This window comes from Eurypyga helias, unplaced genomic scaffold (assembly GCF_000690775.1).
Source record: "Eurypyga helias isolate BGI_N326 unplaced genomic scaffold, ASM69077v1 scaffold49516, whole genome shotgun sequence".
In the NCBI taxonomy this organism is placed as follows: Eukaryota; Metazoa; Chordata; class Aves; order Eurypygiformes; family Eurypygidae; genus Eurypyga; species Eurypyga helias.
In genome coordinates, this window is record NW_010258313.1 from 1 (window position 1) to 18,444 (window position 18,444).

The following is an 18,444-nucleotide window of genomic DNA, read 5'->3' on the forward strand; positions in this document are numbered from 1 at the left end:
AGACTTTGGGGTGAGAACCTTTTGACAGAGGTTTTTCCCTCTAGTCTAAGGTAACTCCATTAAATATTTAAAGAACTTAATTGAAATGCAAAGAGGAATGGAGGATTCACTCTTGTTTCCCAAAGCTGTGCTCTTTTAAAAATACAACCCTCTTTCTGGGAATGCAGGATGCTAGAGAACATCTTGCTCTTCAGGAACTGGAGTTACCCAAAAAGGTAAGCACACCACCTCAAGCTTAAAGTAGCAGGATAATACTCTCTGTATTGAGAGTTGCCGTTTCAAAAACCCCGCATTTTATCAGATAATAAAGAATGTATCAGAAGAGACAGTTGCAAGACCGTGCCATAATTCACAAGGGCGTATATATATATATATTTCTATTTTCCTATCCCCTGAGGAAAACTCAGCACTACTGCAATGCTCCTTTGCTCAACCTGAGGGAATGAGCTCCGCAGCACTGCAGTAACCCACACCGTCCCAGTCCACGCCGCATTTCTGGAACGGGCCTGACTCCTGCAGCAATGCCTAATGCCACCCCAGTTTCAAACCCCCAGTCTCACAGCTCTGTGTCAGACCGGTTCCCGCGTCACATTTTACATGACACCGCTTGGCACCGAGAATCTGACAGTGTGAATTTCCACATGGGTTTCAAGCAAGAGGACAACTGCATCACTAAGCCGTATACTTTACAAACACCAAGATTTCCATACTGGTAATGCTTTATTTTTCAGTCCTGTGATCCCCAAAAAACTCTATAGTCAAGACAGGGTTTATATTTCTCCTCCCACACCAAGCTCAGAAACCCCGTTTCACCAGCCACAGACTTAAAACTACATTTAGGCAGCCAAATAAATAATCCTAAGAAATAGCAAGGATCCAAAATTCCACTAAATTTAAAGGCAGGAGTTGCCTAGTGAAGTGCTTAAGCAAGTACCTGGAACGTGGTTCAGATGCCTGTCTGAAAGACTTGGTTTTAATTTTAATGCTGCCAACTTTTCGGTTCACGTATTCCCTTAAATCTTCTAAATGTTTCTTTCTTTCCAACCTCACCCAAGTGTTTTTCTGGATGAGATCACTCAACTTACTCCCATAAATCTCCTCCAGGGAAAACACATTTAAAAATTTAAACCCACAACACCCTTTATCCCCCTTGCTTGTAATACAGACAGCGTAACAGGAACTGCACTCATTTATGGTCCATATTGGTCATTTTCCAGCTAATGTGTCCTTTTCTTGAGACATTTCATGCAAAAATACAGGCATCTAAAGCAAGTTAATAAAAAAAGTCTTTCCAGCCACTAATTACCACCTACAGAGGAAAAAAGTCATTAGCATACAATGAAATCGAGTCTCCTAGACACTAACAACACAGAAAACCTTTGATTTACAGAAGATGCTTAGAAAAAAGCAATCATGTTTATTACTCCCATAGCTTTAATTCTGTTAGAACTCATTATTTATGGCTGAAGACAATCAAGAGAATTGCAAACGTCATGGGAATTTTCCTGCTCGTGTGGCACATGCTTCTGGTTAATATCCAGAGTTACCGAAGGGCAGGAATGGCTTCCTCTGGACCCAGGTGGTTGAGGAAAAATTAGAAGCCTATCAAGGCCAAAAGGAAAACCAGTCCTAGACGAGGGCGAGACATTAGCCCTTTGTGTTAGGAGATGCCTCGCAGATGATCTTCGTGCTCCCCTGAAGATACGTGGTCATTAATCAAGTCAGTTCCCACTGTCCCTTTGTCAAACCTGGTCTCTACTGTAGGGCATTTCCCCTCATTTCTGGAGCTCTCCCGCACCCACTCCAGTTTTTTAATGAGGTGGGCACAAAAGGAGACACTCCTGCACAGCGCAGCAGACACAGCAACACCCCCTCAGTGCTCCTCCTTTCAGCAACCCCCACCGCATCCCGTTTTGTTCTCCCCGTTTTCCATGACGGTTGCTGAATTCCTCCTGACTTCTGGTCTTGCAGGGCTGTGACCACAAGCAAGAAACATCTGGCCAGCCATGACACCCAACACCTGGAACATCCCGCTTCCTGACAGCATCCTTTTATCACCACACTCCACTTCCACCTCTATGGGAAAGCTTCCAAACCTCTGCCTCCTCACCCTGGAGCAGATCCCCTCTGGGTTCAGACCCCTGTTCCCACAGGAGTGACCGTGCCGTTGGCTTCACGGTCATTGTCCAAATGGATTCAGCTCCTAACTCTATTGAGGATAACCCCCCAGCTGGATGGGGTAGGACAGGAATATCGTGTTCCAGCAGAAACATGCAGTGAACACGCAGGAGCTCTGACGGCGAAGAGCTGAGGTGTCTGCTCAGCATTTCCACGCATTTCAAAGCACTGGTGTACAGCTGCCCCCTTCCCCCCCTCGCACACCTCCCGGGAGGCAGAGCTGGGTATGGGATAGGAAAGGTCTGACAAAAGGTGGCAGTTTCTTTGAGATACCTTTGCCGCTGCAGGCAAGAAAGATCTGCAAGAGAACTCGGGGCCTAGTGAGATGATACTAAAGATTTAATTAAATCCTATCAGTGCTTATAAATACCTAAAGGGCGGGTGTCAAGAGGAGGGAGCCAGACTCCCTTCAGTGGTGCCCAGTGACAAGACAAGGGGCAACGGGCACAAACTGGAAAGCGGGAAGTTCCATCCCAGTGTAAGGAAGAACTTCACTGTGAGGTGCCAGAGAACTGGAAGGGGCTGCCCAGGGAGGCTGGGGACTGTGCTTCCCTGAAGATATCCAAAATCCGCCTGGATGTGTTCCCGTCCAACCTGCTGTAGGTGAACCTGCTTGGGCAGGGGGATGGACTAGTTCTTTAGTCTAGATGACTAGTCTCATGACTAAATGATGAAAGGCTGCGAGAACTGGGCGTGTTCAGCCTGGATAAGAGGAGGCTCCGAGGAGACCTCATTGCAGCTTTCCAGTACCTGAAGGGTCTACAAGGGTGCTGGGAGAGGACTTTTTACAAGGGCCTGTAGTGACAGGACAAGGGGCAATGGGTACAAATTGCAAACAGGGAGGTTTAGATTAGATATCAGGAAGAAATTCTTCCCAGAGAGGGTGAAGAGGCACTGGAACAGGTTGCCCAGAGAAGCTGTGGATGCCCCATCCCTGGATGTCTTCAAGGCCAGGCTGGATGAGGCTTGGAGCATCCTGGTCTAGTGGAAGGTGTCCCTGCCCATGGCAGGGGGGTTGGAACTAGATGATCTTTAAGGTCCCTTCCAACCCAAACCATTCTATGATTCTATGATTCTCCAAAGGTCCCTGCCAGCCCCCAGCATGCGGTGAAATGCAAGTACTACTGCAGACTTACCACCAAGAACTGCAACACCTCTGGCTCATCAATAAAGGGGAATGCACAGAGCATTACGATTGTGCAGACATTTGGCCTGAGCCCCCAGCTGCCAACACTGCTCCACTCACCACCAGTACCTCCCTTCTCATCAGGAGCCACCCCGTACAGCCGTTAGGTCTCTCCGACAGCCACTCCTGCACAGCAGAGCCTTGAGTCACAGCGCTTCTGCGCGTTATCAGTCCAAGTGCACACCAACAGGGCCCCTGATGAAAGCCCTGTGTCAGTGCTCTCTGCCTTTATCAGCCTTTGTCAATCTGTGTGCTGGCAATTAAGACCAAGGTGCCCCGGCAGCGAGGAGACAAACCACAGCGCTGAAACTCAGGCTTGATCACACAGCAGTGAACCTGTCCCATGAGGTCTGTTCCTCTTTTAGCAGAGATGGCAAATACCAGAGTAGCATGAGGCAAAAAACCAGCAGTCAGAGCAAAGAGAAAACCCCTCCTCCAGGCCATGAGTGTCTAATTCATCCCCCAAGGTGAAATACAGAACAGGACACTCACATCAATGTTGTCAATGTCAAGAATCCTGGAGTGGAACTGGAGACCCACGGCTTTGGCTTGCTGGATTGGGTGAGCAAGCTGGCTGTAAGTCTAAACGAAGGAACAAACTTGTGTTACACGTTTGAATTTCATTTGTCACAAAGGGATTTTCTGCTTAGAGAGAACCATCAAAAAAGACAGGTATAGAAGTCGGGTTTTTTGGAACACGTACGTCTCCCAAGGTATCAAACAGCTACATCAAACGCTCTGGGCTTCACATAACCGAATTCTCAGCAAAACTCCCACCTCCCCCAGCCAGAACAGGAGCTCCATCATTCACAACAAAACACGTACACCGAGGGCACCTCATAGCCAAGCCGCTTGTGATTCTGGTTTGAGAGCAGACAAGGAGGAACAGTCTGGGATCTGAGCTATTTTCCTAATACCCAGCCAGACCCTGGAGGCAGACCAGCATTTCCTGGCTCTTTTCAGGCACATGCACATATGCTTCATTATTTATGCATCGAGAACGGTTGTTGGGGATAGTGGATTTCTACTCGTTTCCAGCATTATCGCCGTATTCTTGGCAGGCATCAAACAAACAGGAGGTTGTCCCTCCCCACCTCCGAGCTTCTCACCTTCATCACAGGCATTTAAATGTCAACGTCCTAGAGGCACAGTGGCAAAGTCACCAGAGTGACGCTGGAGCTACAGATCAGGATGCTGAGGACAGTAGGCTGGGACAGCTCTGTGAACCACCAACTGTACCTAAGCGGCAGCAACCTGCACATCATTTGATATTAACTTAAATAAGATTTTGCCTTACTGGTTTGTATTCCTACACTTTAGTGACCAGTATCACAACCTTAACACCTGGGGTACGATTCTGTTCAAGAGCCTTTATCTCCTGGGTTCTCATTAACAGGGCTCTCATTGCCTCCCCTGGCTTACTTTATGGATGATTCTTGACTTATGAGCTTCATTTCTATCTCCATCTAGCTTAGAAGGGTTTGCTCTTTGTCTTATGAACTGCAGGGAATCTGCTACTCCCCTCTAGAGACTGCAGAACTCCTCTACGGTGTTATTTCAAAGGTTGCTGGAACCGATAATGAACTTTCTTTACCTTCAAACTCTTGTTTCTCTTACTTTTCATACTGCAGTATTATTACAAAGATGTTAAACACTAACTAAGCACCACAAAAACGTAAATACAACCAACTGCCTCCGCCAGCGTGTGCATTTCCAGCCCTCTGCTGGCAATCGGGAAGGAGAACAGTCACTTGAAGCAATTAAATTCTTTAGAAACAGAACAACTATGGCTCTGCGTTGCTGACAACACCATTATTTTGGAGCAAAGCAAAGACCAGAACAAACATCCATCTATGTTGTCAGGAAAGGATCTGCTTTTGTGAAGCGAATAACACTATCGCTCAATCACAATCAATTGACATTCACTGTTTCAAGAAGCGGATCCAATACTGAAAATCTACCCCAGCACAAAAACAAAGCCAAGCTTTGTACAACAAAACAGAATTCAGATTTCTGCAGTGAGATTATCCAGGCTGGGGAGCATCTATGCCGCAATTTCAGCAGGCCTTCAGCCTGCCAGGATTATCTCCTGGGATACTGCAGTGGAGTTGTGTTTGTACAGCAGCTCCAGGGACAACCTGACTCTGTAAGCAGAAAAGCATCAACTTTTTGAGTCAGCTCAAATGTCTCTGCACCTTCTCACCCCAAATCTGGGATACAGGCTCTACTAAAGCCCATCCAAATCAAGGGCAGTGCGGTACTGGAGCTAGACAGGACTCGTCTGAGCCCAGCCCTCGATTCGCTGCTGTCCCTGAACAGCTCTCCTCTCGTACCCAGACAGACTACTCTGCAAGTCCAGCACCTCACTCGACCGCGTTAGCGTGCTGCAGTACGAACACGTTAGGTGGGGAAGCAGCTGGGCAAAGAGGGCAAGCAACATCACAGACACAAGAGCTGGACAGTCTGCGAGCAAAGAAAGCACAACACACCTACGTACACCCGTCACCCTCTCGGACACCTACAGCAGCTCTACTTACCGCTTCGTAGCACCAATCTTTGAGGATATCCAGCTCTCCAGACATCATAGCCTGAAAAACAAATAAAATACGAGCATTTTAAAACACCTCCTGTATCAGAGAGTTGAAACTATCAGCCCTTTCAGCAGCAAACTACTTCAAATCCTACATCTTGTGAAACCCGGGAGAAGGACGGGAGCTCCGAAGAGGAACAGCAGTAAGAACTTCTATAAACACACACGCCAAGTCAGAGGTACATAAACCTTGTGATAACTGAGATGAAAGCCATCTTACACCTTCCTCCCCAGAGTCAGCAGAAGGCACACTACGCAGAAAGCCTGGGAGGTGGGATCCAACAGAAGCAGGAGCACAACCCAGAAGCAGATCTACAGTTTGCAAGACACTGAAAAATTGAGGGCCCAGAATGAACCGAAGAGTCTCTCCGCAACTCATGAAAAGGTTTATCTTTAAAACACTGTGTAAACACCTAGAATTCGTAATGAGACAGATGCTGGGAACTGAGATTTCAAAAGGAAGCTAGTTACACCTGACAAGGTGTTTTTCAACACCATGCCTATACACCTTCATACCTGATGACCCCTGCGAGCTGGCTGCCTAGTTTGAAAAAAAACCCTCCTTTGAAAAATTTATCCTCCAAGAGTCAGGAGCCCGGTTTTTGCAGCTCGCTTTAGTGACACGGCACCGTTAGGAAAAGCTGATTCACCATGACAGGTCTGTCTTACTTCACTGTCGACATCACAGCTCAGCCACAGATCCGACAGACAAGGCCGTCACCACAGAGAGCCGTGACAAAACCAAACTGCATCAGTCTGAACGTTTGGATCCGGAAGCATCGAATTATTTGTTATTCCTCCTATAATGCTGCCTCATGACTGGGAGTATCGTGAGCATCGGTGTGCATTAGCAGATGTCGGGCTGAGAGACAACCGCTCACTGCACTGTACCAATGAGAGAACAACACTTGGCTCTCTCAGCATGTGTTTCTCTTCAAGCCCGTTTTTACAGCCTCATACAGTTTCTGCTGTACATCTTCAAAGCCCCTACTCTTCCACTCTGTCTTTTCTGACATACTGTTACAGTGAGAGGATCTACATCCATTTATACCTGGAGTTCCACTCTCCATCAGTGCGATCCTCTCAGTGGTTTTAGACTCCCTAAAAACACTAAGTTCCCCACACCACCTTGCCTAGCGCCAGAAACACCGTCACTGAACCACCTCTCAAGACCTGCTCTTCTTCCCAAGCAGTCACAGACCTTTTAGAATCCAGTAGTACAAACACACCAAATTCTTTCCCTTATCAATATTTGATATCACTGTTTTCTCAGTACTGTTTATTCACCTACTTCAGTTTGACCCCTCTGGTGCCCGTATCATTTCTCACGGGAAAAGATGCTTAGTTGTTTTCGAGGCCAGAGAAAAAAATTTGCTAGTCTACTAAATAACGAAATATGATTTTTAAACTAAACTGTTATGTGGGACGCAGCTTCCTTTTCCCAAGGTTATCTCATGTTCTGCACAAAGCTGCATGCTTGAGAAACAAATACTGTCCCAGCTTTTCATTTCTGCACCAGAAAACCGCAAGGAAAATATTCCATGTTACAGTAAAAGAAAAAAAAACAAAACAAAGCAAACACAGCCCACGCTACCCCACCTTACCTCCAAGACATTGGGGATTATATCGTACTCGCATTGCTTCAGAAAACGATCCTTGTCAAAGGATGGATCCACTTTGAGTATCTCTGTCAAAACTTCAGACATTTCCGTCTTCGAGAACAATCCACCTAACAAAACAACTCAGTGAGAGCGGTGGCACGACCACTGTTATAGGCAAACAGGAGAAACACCTTTGGTGATACACCAGAGGGGAGAACAGTCACTGGGGAATGACTGCAGACACTCAGATTTATCCCAGACGAGCACTTGTCAGCCCACCCCACTGCTGATCCAGTGGCAGGTTGCTACACTGCACGAGCCTGGATAATGATCCATGCAAAATACGATAAAGCTCCGGAATCTGTCCCAAAGGTTAGTACCAGGTGGAGGACAACAGCACTTAGTCACTAGGAACAGAGCTAAGAGGCGAGAGACGCGCTTTCCCAGCAGCGATGAAACATTACCTATTAAGTCAGTGACTTTGTCTGTGACAGCTCTGGAAGCTCGAATGAACGCGTTATCACTTTCATCATACTTCATTTTCATCTCAAAGAACCCTGAAAGGAGAGGAGACGTGAGCAGCAGTGTCCTTCCACTACACCCCTGAATCGGGAAACAACAGGCAACGGGTTGCAGATGAGAGCTGCCAGTTCTCCCCTCAATCTCTGTCGATGAACAAGTTTCAACAGTCCCTCTTCTCCTCATTCTCCTGCCATGTTCATAACCATCAGTAACTGTCACTGGAGAATGATGCTTCCTCTGACTTTCTCTGACTGAATGATGGTTTCTGCCACACACTCTGGATCTTCCCTGTGGATTTTCAGAGAGAAGACACCCCAGACTTCCTTGCTGCACTCAGTCCGCTTGCACCCCCTGATTCAGCCCGCTACAAGGAGCAGCAGGTCGTAGCAATGTGAAACCAACACCAGAGAGTCTAACTGTGGGGGGAGAAATCAAGAACAGAGCTCAAACTGCACCAGTTTTTACTACCATAGCAGGGCATCAGGAAGGATGTGGTTTTTAAGCAGCTCTGTGTACTTCTCAACCTTGGTAAGAAAGGCGGCCAAGCACGGCACATCCATGTCATCGATGGGGAAGGAGAAATCCTGCAAAGCAGAATCTCAAAGGCAGAAAGAAGGGCAGAGGTGCAGCAAAAAAAAAACCAAAAAAAGCCATTTAAGGAAGCAGACGTTGTTGCAACAAAGGAAGGGCTCAACCAACCTATCATCTGTCTCCGGACACCGGCAGAGGGACCAGAACTGCAGCAGGCAGTTGCGGGATAATGGGCCCTGCAGGGAAGCTTCTTCCCACCACATCACTTAACAACTGGAATCCTGCCCTGGGCTTATGCTCCTCCCAAAAGACACAGAGTGTTCTTGGTACAGGTGGCACATAAAGGCAGAGCACACACCGTGCAGCCACGCCTGCAGCGCTGCCGGAACTGCAAAACCGCAGTCTGGGAAATGGGTGTAAAACCCAGAGAATGCAGAGCTCGAGCAGACGGCAGAGGGCGGGAGGATGCAACATGTGGGGAGTTTTAGGAGCTACGAGCATCTCTCCTTGGAAAATCTAACACACGGGATGTAAAAACCCACTCCTGGACACCTCCCAGGGAGCACCGCTTTACAAGAAGTTGGGAAGAAACACAATCCAAAGTTGATTATATGCTAATGCACTTTTACACCCGTCTCCTTTTCCTTAAATCATTCACTCTGCACTACACTGGCAGTGATGATTTTGATTTGTTGAAGGATTCTGGCCCCAAGTTTCTTTATGCCTTTCAAAAACATTAGGTGCCTAGATAACTACCCAAAACCATTGCCTACTGCAGTACAGATAGTCAGTATTTTTAGGTTTTGCAATAGAAACAGAACGGAGGCAGTCCCACACATTCCAGGGTTCTAAGCAGAAACAAGCTCACTGAAGATAAGATTTTTCCCTGGTTATAAGCTCAAGGTCAGGGAGAAGAGACCTGCCCGCCCTCTCCCTGGTGACACGCATGCATGCCCTGACCTCTTCCCAGCACCAGAGGAGATCTGACCGGAAAAAAACAAACCAGAAAAAAAAGAACAGAGTTCAGTCCCCTTTAAGCAACAGCAAAAGCCGGTTTTGGTACCTACAGGGAGCAGGGACTGCTCAAAAACAATGCCTGACGGGGGGAGGGATCCAAACGCAGATGGAGCAGCTTGGAAAAGCTGCAGTGTTGTCAACGGACGCCCACCTCCCATTCACAGCCCCTCACAGCCCCAGCTACCCCCAAAGCAATGGCCGTGACTTGCATTATGTCGAGGCTAGTGGCACAGATGGCATCAGATCCAACACAGCAAGAACCAGAACAGGGAAAATAATGTGCTACTCCTCTGTCTTTGGAACACTTACTATTGAAGACCACATTGTTGTCCTTGAAATCTTTCCACTGCTGGTACCATTTGGAGTCTTTGTGCAACACCACACCCATGGCCTCCCTAGAAGTGCAGGAGACAGGGGGACTCATGAGCAAGTGACTTAAAACCCCGGGAGAAGGAAGAGGACATCCCGAGGAGTATCGCTGCACGCAGTGTGGCGGAGGCTGATACACCACATAAACAGCACGCGACTGGGTGGAGGAAGGAGCAGAGAAGGCAAAGGAGCTCAGCCTTAGTCCCGCCAACCGTAACAGCAAGACGTTAGAACTGAGCAAACGTTAACACAAGCCCAGATTTCACGTCAGGACACTAGGTACCCACTTCATCACTTTACGTGCCCACTTTCACTATCGGAAGATTCCGTGTCATCAGCTTGCGCTGGAAATTTGCTCTCAGAGGTACCTGCTCTGCTAGGTCACGCCTCACCCCACAGCCTCACTTGGCTTTTAACCATCCCTCACCTGCAGTTTAAAGGTTTTATCAAATTATAGGCAGAAATATTGCCCCGAAATTACACCCAATACGTACTCATTAGCTTCGAATATCCGCTCCTCCTTAATCCTCTCGCCTGAGAACTCTGTTCTTTTTCGGAGTCGCTCCGGACGTTTGTAAGGACCAGTCTGCCCTAAAACACTTTCATCTATTTCCTTCTTGACAGTTTCTACTCCCTGAAAGGAAAATATCCCTATTAGGTTGATTTATTATTCCCCCCACCTTTCCCAGACTGCAAATCACTTCTGCTGCAGACTGAACACTGAGCCACGGGTTATCCTCCTCTCCCTCCCCCAGCAACTGCTTCTTTGTCGCTGCTGACGGACAACCACACCAGTACCAAGGCCTCTGCTTAAGAAGCCAACAGTCTAGGACAGCAAATGGATGGTTGTACGGAATCAGCCTGAGGGGGAAAAAAAATAGTATAGGAGAAGCTATGGACAGAGTCAAACCTTTGAGCTGACAAGGGGTAACCTCTACGGGGTTTAAACTCGCATAAATCACGTCAGAGGAAGGCAGGCCTATCAGCCCCCAGCAGCTGTGACAGAACGACAAGGCCCTGGGAAAAAGAAGGATGATTCCGGGTATCCAAAAGCAGGGGAAAAGAAAGACATCAGGACACAAACAGCTAACTGCAAAGACACCTGAAAGGTCAATAAAATCCAGGTTCTAGGCCCAAGCTTAAGCAAACAGAAACAGCGCTTTCCCCAAAACAAAAAGGAGCCTTGCTTTTTGTAGAATTCTACACCCCCTCTAGCTGAGAAAAGAGCTGCGAAGGAAACTGGGTTTTGCCAGAGAGAGACGTGAAAAAAATCACAGTAGTGCAGCTTATACCAACGGGGAGACAGGGTGTTCTCCCTCCTGGGTGAGGCTACATCAAGAAGGACTCGATACACCTGGGCTGGTACATCTCAGCAGGGAACAGCTACAGCCTTGGCTCAGATGCTGCCAAGAGGAAGCTGCATCCTAATGCAACCACCGTGGGGAATTTTGTCACACGCTTCACAGGGATTGGGACTCAAAGGCTTTTTTAGTGTTTCTCCTTCTCCTTGGCTGCTCTACTTCCATCACCTAACTTCCGAGCAGGGCTTTCTCTCGTGACTGCACCTACAGAGGACCTGCTGCACAATACATACGCCTTCCTGGACCAGCGGGACACGTGCAGGCAGAAACGGGATTTGATGTATACTCTGCGTGCAGCTTTCCCCCGTCTGCAGTTTTATTGAGGGTGTGCAAGTTCTGCAGCCCAAAGCATCCCGTGGCTTTAGGGGGGGCTGTTATTTTTCAGCTTTATTTTATGCAGGTGTTTTCTGGAGAACACACACAGTGTCCAACACAGCCCTGGCAGCGGCAGCTGTCCTCCCTCCTGACAGTCAGGGCGACTCCTTCCTGAAGAACTTTACAACAGTGCCCAAGGCCCAGGCAGAGAAGATGCCAGAGATCTCACAGGAAGCAGAAATTGGGGTTTAAGTGACTTTAAGCATCAAGGATAAGCAAATAAAGAGCTGCAAAGCTCAGTCTGTTCCTATAAAGGACCATCTGAGGGACCTGGCAGAGAAGAGGACAAGACACAAGCCCCTGTAGGTACCACCTGGCTCTAGATCATACAAATAAAATATCTCCTAAATACTGAAGCAATGGGGGATCCCAATAGCATGAAGCAGCAGACTGAATATTCTAAATTCTACACACATACCAGAAAGGACAGCAGAGCTACAAGGACTGCTCGCAGACTATGAAAGCTGTGAATCAGCTAAATCTGACAGGGAATCAAAAGGTTTATCTGTTTACAGGGAAAACAAATCTTTAAGCCTAAAAAAATTCACTTTGATGTCCCATAAAATCATTCCCTGCTTCTAAGGTCTGGCCTAGCAGTGTGTTTCACAGAAGGAACAAACAGTTCAGTTCAGAGGCTGATGGAGTAAGGTAACGGGTTTTGTCACAGACACCCTGAATACCCACTAATGGTGTATAACTGCCAGTGTGGCTGGGAGTGACCTTTAGCCTTCAGTCTCATTATGTGGACATCAGGAAGAAGTTCTTCCCAGAGAGGGTGGGGAGGCACTGGGACAGGTTGCCCAGAGAAGCTGTGGATGCCCCATCCCTGGGAGTGTCCAAGGCCAGGCTGGATGAGGCTGGGAGCAACCTGGTCTAGTGGAAGGTGTCCCTGCCCGTGGCAGGGGGTGGGACTGGGTGGGCTTTAAGGTCCCTTCAATCTAAACCATTCTGTGATTCTGTGACTGGAAACACAGAAAGAGGGAAACTGGGATGACTGGTGCGACCAACGCTCCATCTGGCTGACATCTCCTCTACATGGGCTAAAGCCCGTGAAGGCACGAGAAACCAGTCAAGGGGAACGCTTCTTTTTAGGCTAATTGACAGCTGATTTGGTGACATCAACACATGAGAGTGCTTTATATATTTTCTATAACAGGAGAGTTTTAAGCAAGGCTGCAGAAGAGTGACATTTACCACCCTACTCCACAAGCATGGCAACCAACTTCCAGTAAAACATTTTCCCAACCGCTCAGCTACTCGAGACTTACACTTTCCTCAGGCTGTTGAGTGAACGCTAGACCTGCATAACACATCTCTGGAATTTATTCCAGCTTATTCCAATGGCTCACAAGGTCCTGTTTAAAGAGTTTTGCATTTCATTTTATACTCAGCACAAACTCACCCATAAATCTGTGCGCACAGCGCCAGGCCCTAGAGGCATGAGACTTACATACCTGAGAAATGGCTTTGAAGGCTGCTGTCTTGCCTAATTTCTCCCCTCCTTTTGTCACTGACTCCGCAGACTGCTTTGCTGTTTTTGCTGCTTCTTCCACACCTTCCTTTATCTTTCGACCAATATCACTCTTACTTACTTCATCCAAACTCTGCAACAAAGCGAAACAGGAAAGAAAAGGTCATGGGGGGTGAAACGGGTGAAAACTCACGTTGAGTAACTCGGCAACTCCTCCTTGCGAAGGCTAAAGACCTCCTACCACGCACACAACCAGCCTAGCCAAACCGAAGGTGAACACAGCGTTACACGTCACAGGAGAGGCTCACAGGGACACCGTGGCTCGGCGCTGCAGTGACAGCCAACGCCTCTGTGCAGAACAACAAATTCGGCTGCTCCTGGGACCACACACGCATCTGGAATAGCTGCTACCCACAGGTTTTTTAAAAACACCTATTTTTCTTGATATCAAAGACAAGAACCAGTGATGTCAAGGTTACAACACCCTAGCCCTTTCCTTCAAAACAATCAGGGACTTCTTGCTTCTCAGAGAAGGGGCTGAGAGAGCTCTCTGCTATGCAACCCTCCCTGCAAAGCGAGGAAACACCTCTGAATCCAACATCTTCACAGACAACACTTGGGCCATGTTTACAGAGCCAGGATCTTGTATAAAGAGGTTAAAAGGACTCAGCCAGTAGCCGGTCGCCCTTTCATTCTGCACTGGCACACATCAGACCCTTGAGGATCTCGGAAATCTCCCTGGCAGCAGGCAACCAGCCCTGCATGAGTCACAAGCCGCAACCTCAGAGGAAGGGAAATGCCAGGCGAACAGTATTAAATAGCTTTCCCTGGTTTTCAGTGAGATTTGGCTAACAAAGGTGCTTACAGCACCCTCAACAGTACTGAAAAGGTAATGGTTATGCCGACATCAGCAGAGAGCATGATGTCTGGCACGTAACGTCCCGGTCCTGCACTTGGGTCACACCAACCCCCTGCAACGCTCCAGGCTTGGGGACGAGGGGCTGGAAAGCTGCCCGGCAGAAAAGGACCTGGGGGGGTTGCTCATCAGCCACTGAACATGAGCCAGCAGTGTGCCCAAGTGGGCACACTGTGTCCATCAGGCAGGCCCAAGTGCCCATCCTGGCCTGCATCAGGAACAGTGTGGCCAGCAGGACCAGGACAGGGATCATCCCCCTGTGCTAGACACTGGTGAGGCCACACACTTCGAATCCTGGGGTCAGTTTGGGCCCCTCGCTGCAAGAAAGACACGGAGAGGCTGGAGCGTGTCCAGAGAAAGGAACAGAGCTGGGGAAGGGGCTGGAGCACAATTCCTGTGAGGAGCGGCTGAGGGAGCTGGGGGGGGTTCAGCCTGGAGAAGAGGAGGCTCAGGGAGACCTTATCGCTCCCTACAGCTCCCTGAAAGGAGGGGACAGAGGGGTGTGTCGGTCTCTCCTCCCAAGTGACAAGTGATGGGACAAGAGGAAACAGCCTCAAGTTGTGCCAGGGGAAGTTCAGATTGGATGTTAGGGAAAATGTCTTCATGGAAAGGGCTTTCAGGACTGGAAGGGGCTGCCCAGGGAGGTGGGGAGTCACCATCCCGGGAGGGGTTTAAGAGACGTGTGGACGGGGTGCTCAGGGACAGGGTTAGTGGTGGGCTGGGCAGTGCTGGGTGAACGGTTGGACTCAATGATCTTAAAGGTCTTTTCCAGCCTAAAGATTCTGTGACAACTGCACACACTGTTAAGCAGAAGGAATGAAGCGAAGGAGCACAGCGGGCAGCAGGGACCGGGTCCACACAGACCGTCTTGCACAGAGTTTAAGCCCAGCGTTTGGCTGGCTGTTTCTCAGCAGGGATCCTGCACCACACTGCAAGTGCTGGGAACAATCACACAGGCTTCGGCCTTCAACCGCTGCTGAAAACAGCCAAGTTCACTCTGCTCTGAAGCAGCCCAGCTGTGAGCAAGAGGTCCATGCCCCTCAACTGACAGATAAGGAATAGCCTCCCGAAGTACCTCTCAGCTGCAACTAACTGCAGGAAACCTTCTGCTAACTTTAAGAGAAAGAGCAGTAGGTTTTCAGTCACTGCTGATTTAATTACTCTAATTAGCAGGAGGGAGAACCCAGGCTCAGGTGCCTGTAAGTAACTGTCAGGGTGGCAGACACCACAACAACAGCCCCTCTCCAAGTCTTCAGGCTCAGTGCCAGCTCCTGCATACGGACAGCCCCACAGCGGAAGGAAGGCTGAGGAGAAACCAGCAGCAGGTCCCAGAGCAGTGTCTGTGCTGAGAAGGGGGCAGAAAAGAGGGAGTAAGGAATAAAAGGTCTTGCACCCCACTAAGGACTGCCCAAAGAGCCCCATTTTGTGCCAGCTGAATTCATAGATACCATTAACACAGATCAGCTTCTGCAGGTGCCACAGGCACTTCATTTATTCCATATTTAAAATGCAATCAGGAAGACTCCTCAGTTATTTCCTCTGGAGATAAAAGTCAAAGCATACAAAGCATTCAAATACATCTGCTGCCAGGACAAACTCGGAGAAGAAATGAAGTGAAGGAGAACAAGCTGCAGCACTTAGTCTCTGCCTCAAAAATAAACTTGAATTCAATTGCTTAAAAGCAGATCTTACAAGTCTGAGCCTAGAACAGAAGACATTCATGTTTGTTAGGTATGAACGATACCTGCTCCTCCAGGCATTTTGCTGTTCCCAAGACACACAGAGCCACGGGATCACTTACAGCATGCTAACCTGGAGAACACCAACTGTATCTTGTACTCTGCCCTTGTGCCCCTGTACTCTGCTCTTGTGAGACCCCACGTGGAGTGCTGCATCCAGCTGTGGAATCCTCAAGATCAGAAGGATATAGACTGGTTGGAGCGAGTCCAGAGGAGGCCACGAAGATGCTCAGAGGGCTGGAGCCCCTCTGCCATGGGGACAGGCTGGAGAGTTGGGGGGTTCAGCCTGGAGAAGGGAAGGCTCCAGGGAGCCCTTAGAGCCCCTTCCAGTGCATGAGGGGCTAAAAGGAAGCTGGGGGGGACTTTTTACAAGGGCCTGTAGTGACAGGACAAGGGGGAACAGGTTTAAATTCAAAGTGGGGAGGTTTAGATTGGATATCAGGAAGAAATTCTTCCCAGAGAGGGTGGGGAGCACTGGGACAGGTTGCCCAGAGAAGCTGTGGATGCCCCATCCCTGGGAGTGTCCAAGGCCAGGCTGGATGAGGCTTGGAGCAACCTGGTCTAGTGGAAGGTGCCCCTGCCCGTGGCAGGGGGTTGGGACTGGGTGGGCTTTGAGGTCCCTTCCAACCCAAACCAGTCTGTGATTCTGTGACATATACCACCAGCACCTCTACTCACACCTGGAGCCTCCGATGGTGCAAGTCACCTTCAACATGCAGCAAGAAGGCAGAAGCCCGACCACATCAGTAGCAAGAAGCATCAGTGCGAAGAGCAGCACACCCTCTAAACAACTTCCCAGCGGGATCCTCCAGCATTGCTCTAACTGCCCTCAGTGCAAGAACCCCCTGGAGGCTTTTTTTACTCCTAGACAATACAGAACCATAAGGACCATCTCCAAATCCCAGAGGAATCACTGGGCAGTGATTCTATGAGCACACACTAACTGAAGAAAGAATCTGGCATACAGTGTTGCTGCAATTTTGTTAATGAATCTGACCTTAAAGATTCAGAATAGTGATCCTCTTTGGAATAGCAACCACCTTTCACCAAGAAAAAAGAAAGGGTGACAATTGAAATGCGCACAAAACACACATAACCTTAAAGCAGAACCGCCTTAGGGCAAGGTTCTCCCACAGCCGCGTTTTACCTCTTTAACTGTACCAGTTATTTCTTCAAGTTTCTTTTTAATCACTTCTGAGGTCTTCACTGTTTCAGATTCAATGGTTTTCTGTGGAAAAAAAAAAACCACATTGCATGTAACTAGGAGGACAGGAAATACTCAGGAGCAGTCCAGCACATCACACACCCCGTTAACACCGCTACCGAGGGCAAACCGAGGTGCGTTTAGGGAGCACACTACTTGAATAGCCAGCATCAGCATTTCATTTTTGCAAGGAATGCTCTTTATAGTCCTTCAAAGAATGCAAAAGAAGTATTTCAAGACTGCCAGCGTTAAATCTGAAGTCTCGTTATTTGGGAAATCCAGTTATGAGTCTGCTGGAAAGATTTTTCCCTAAAAAAACCCCACTCGGAGGCATCCATCTACCAGTCAGTACCCCCAGCCAAGCAGAACTTCTCGTAACAACAGGCATGCTGAACTAACCAGTTCATTTGCAGAGGGATTCAAATGCACATTCAGAACAGTAACAGCTCGGTGACTGGCAGTGAAAACGTCAAAGGAATTCAAGGGGAAGACTCACATATTTCCTCCTTGCTTCTCGAAGCGCATCGGATTCTTCTAGCTTTTTAGCTTCATCTCGGAATTTTTTAATACTTTCTTTCATCTCCTTGTTTTTTGCTAATTCCTGTTTGATGTTCTCAACAAAACCTGATATAAAACCCTTTCTTCCTCCAGAAGAGTAGCATCTAGACTAAAGAAAATCATCACATGTTGTAGAATCCAAAGAGACATTAAATTAAGTAAGTACCCAATAGATTTACTTAAACCAAGCACCGGGTCACTTCTAACCTATTAAATGTTGTGAAAAACATACAGCTACCTTGAAAAAGCAGCAGTTACCACCCAAAACAGCCAGATGTCCAACACATTTCTAGTGCCCTGTGAGTACATCGATATAGCCATTAAAGAAGATGCTTCTCCAGAGGCAGTTTAACTCCAGAGGTTAGTTCAGCCTTACAGTTTGGTAGGTAAGTTACCAGAGCATCACTCCTAAACCCTGTCACTTGGCTTCAGCTACTACAAAATCCCTTGAGTTCATCAGATATATCCTCAAAAAGTGGAAACTTTCAACCCAGAACTGGTGCTTCTCAGAAACAGATTCACATCTAGTAGATCTAGCAGGTTGCTGACGACACCAAGCTGTGTGGTGTGGTGACACCCTGGAGGGAAGGGATGCCATCCAGAGGGACATGGACAGGCTGGAGAGGTGGGACCGTGCCAACCTCATGGAGTTCAACAAGGCCAAGGGCAAGGTCCTGCACCTGGGTCGGGGCAATCCCAGCACAAGGACAGGCTGGGTGGAGAATGGATGGAGAGCAGCTCTGAGGAGAAGGACTTGGGGGTGCTGGGGGATGGAAAGCTGGGCATGAGCCGGCCGTGTGCGCTGGCAGCCCAGAAAGCCAACCGT

The 18,444-nt window shown here is 48.4% G+C and overlaps 1 protein-coding gene across 1 annotated transcript in view; it reads right to left on the reverse strand.

The window, feature by feature from the left end:
- Nucleotides 1-3,856: 3,856 nt before the first annotated feature.
- TIMM44 (translocase of inner mitochondrial membrane 44 homolog (yeast)) overlaps nucleotides 3,857-18,444 on the reverse strand; it is a gene marked incomplete at its 3' end in the record, with an annotated part of 15,340 nt that continues 752 nt past the window's right edge. Inside the window, exons 2-10 of the mRNA XM_010154273.1 lie at nucleotides 17,557-17,727; nucleotides 17,004-17,084; nucleotides 13,185-13,334; nucleotides 10,489-10,628; nucleotides 9,935-10,020; nucleotides 8,020-8,112; nucleotides 7,559-7,683; nucleotides 5,902-5,952; nucleotides 3,857-3,946 (exon numbers count right to left, since the gene is read on the reverse strand). Of these exons, the coding sequence (XP_010152575.1) occupies nucleotides 3,857-3,946; nucleotides 5,902-5,952; nucleotides 7,559-7,683; nucleotides 8,020-8,112; nucleotides 9,935-10,020; nucleotides 10,489-10,628; nucleotides 13,185-13,334; nucleotides 17,004-17,084; nucleotides 17,557-17,727 (987 nt within the window). The remainder of the gene's footprint in view (nucleotides 3,947-5,901; nucleotides 5,953-7,558; nucleotides 7,684-8,019; nucleotides 8,113-9,934; nucleotides 10,021-10,488; nucleotides 10,629-13,184; nucleotides 13,335-17,003; nucleotides 17,085-17,556; nucleotides 17,728-18,444) is intronic.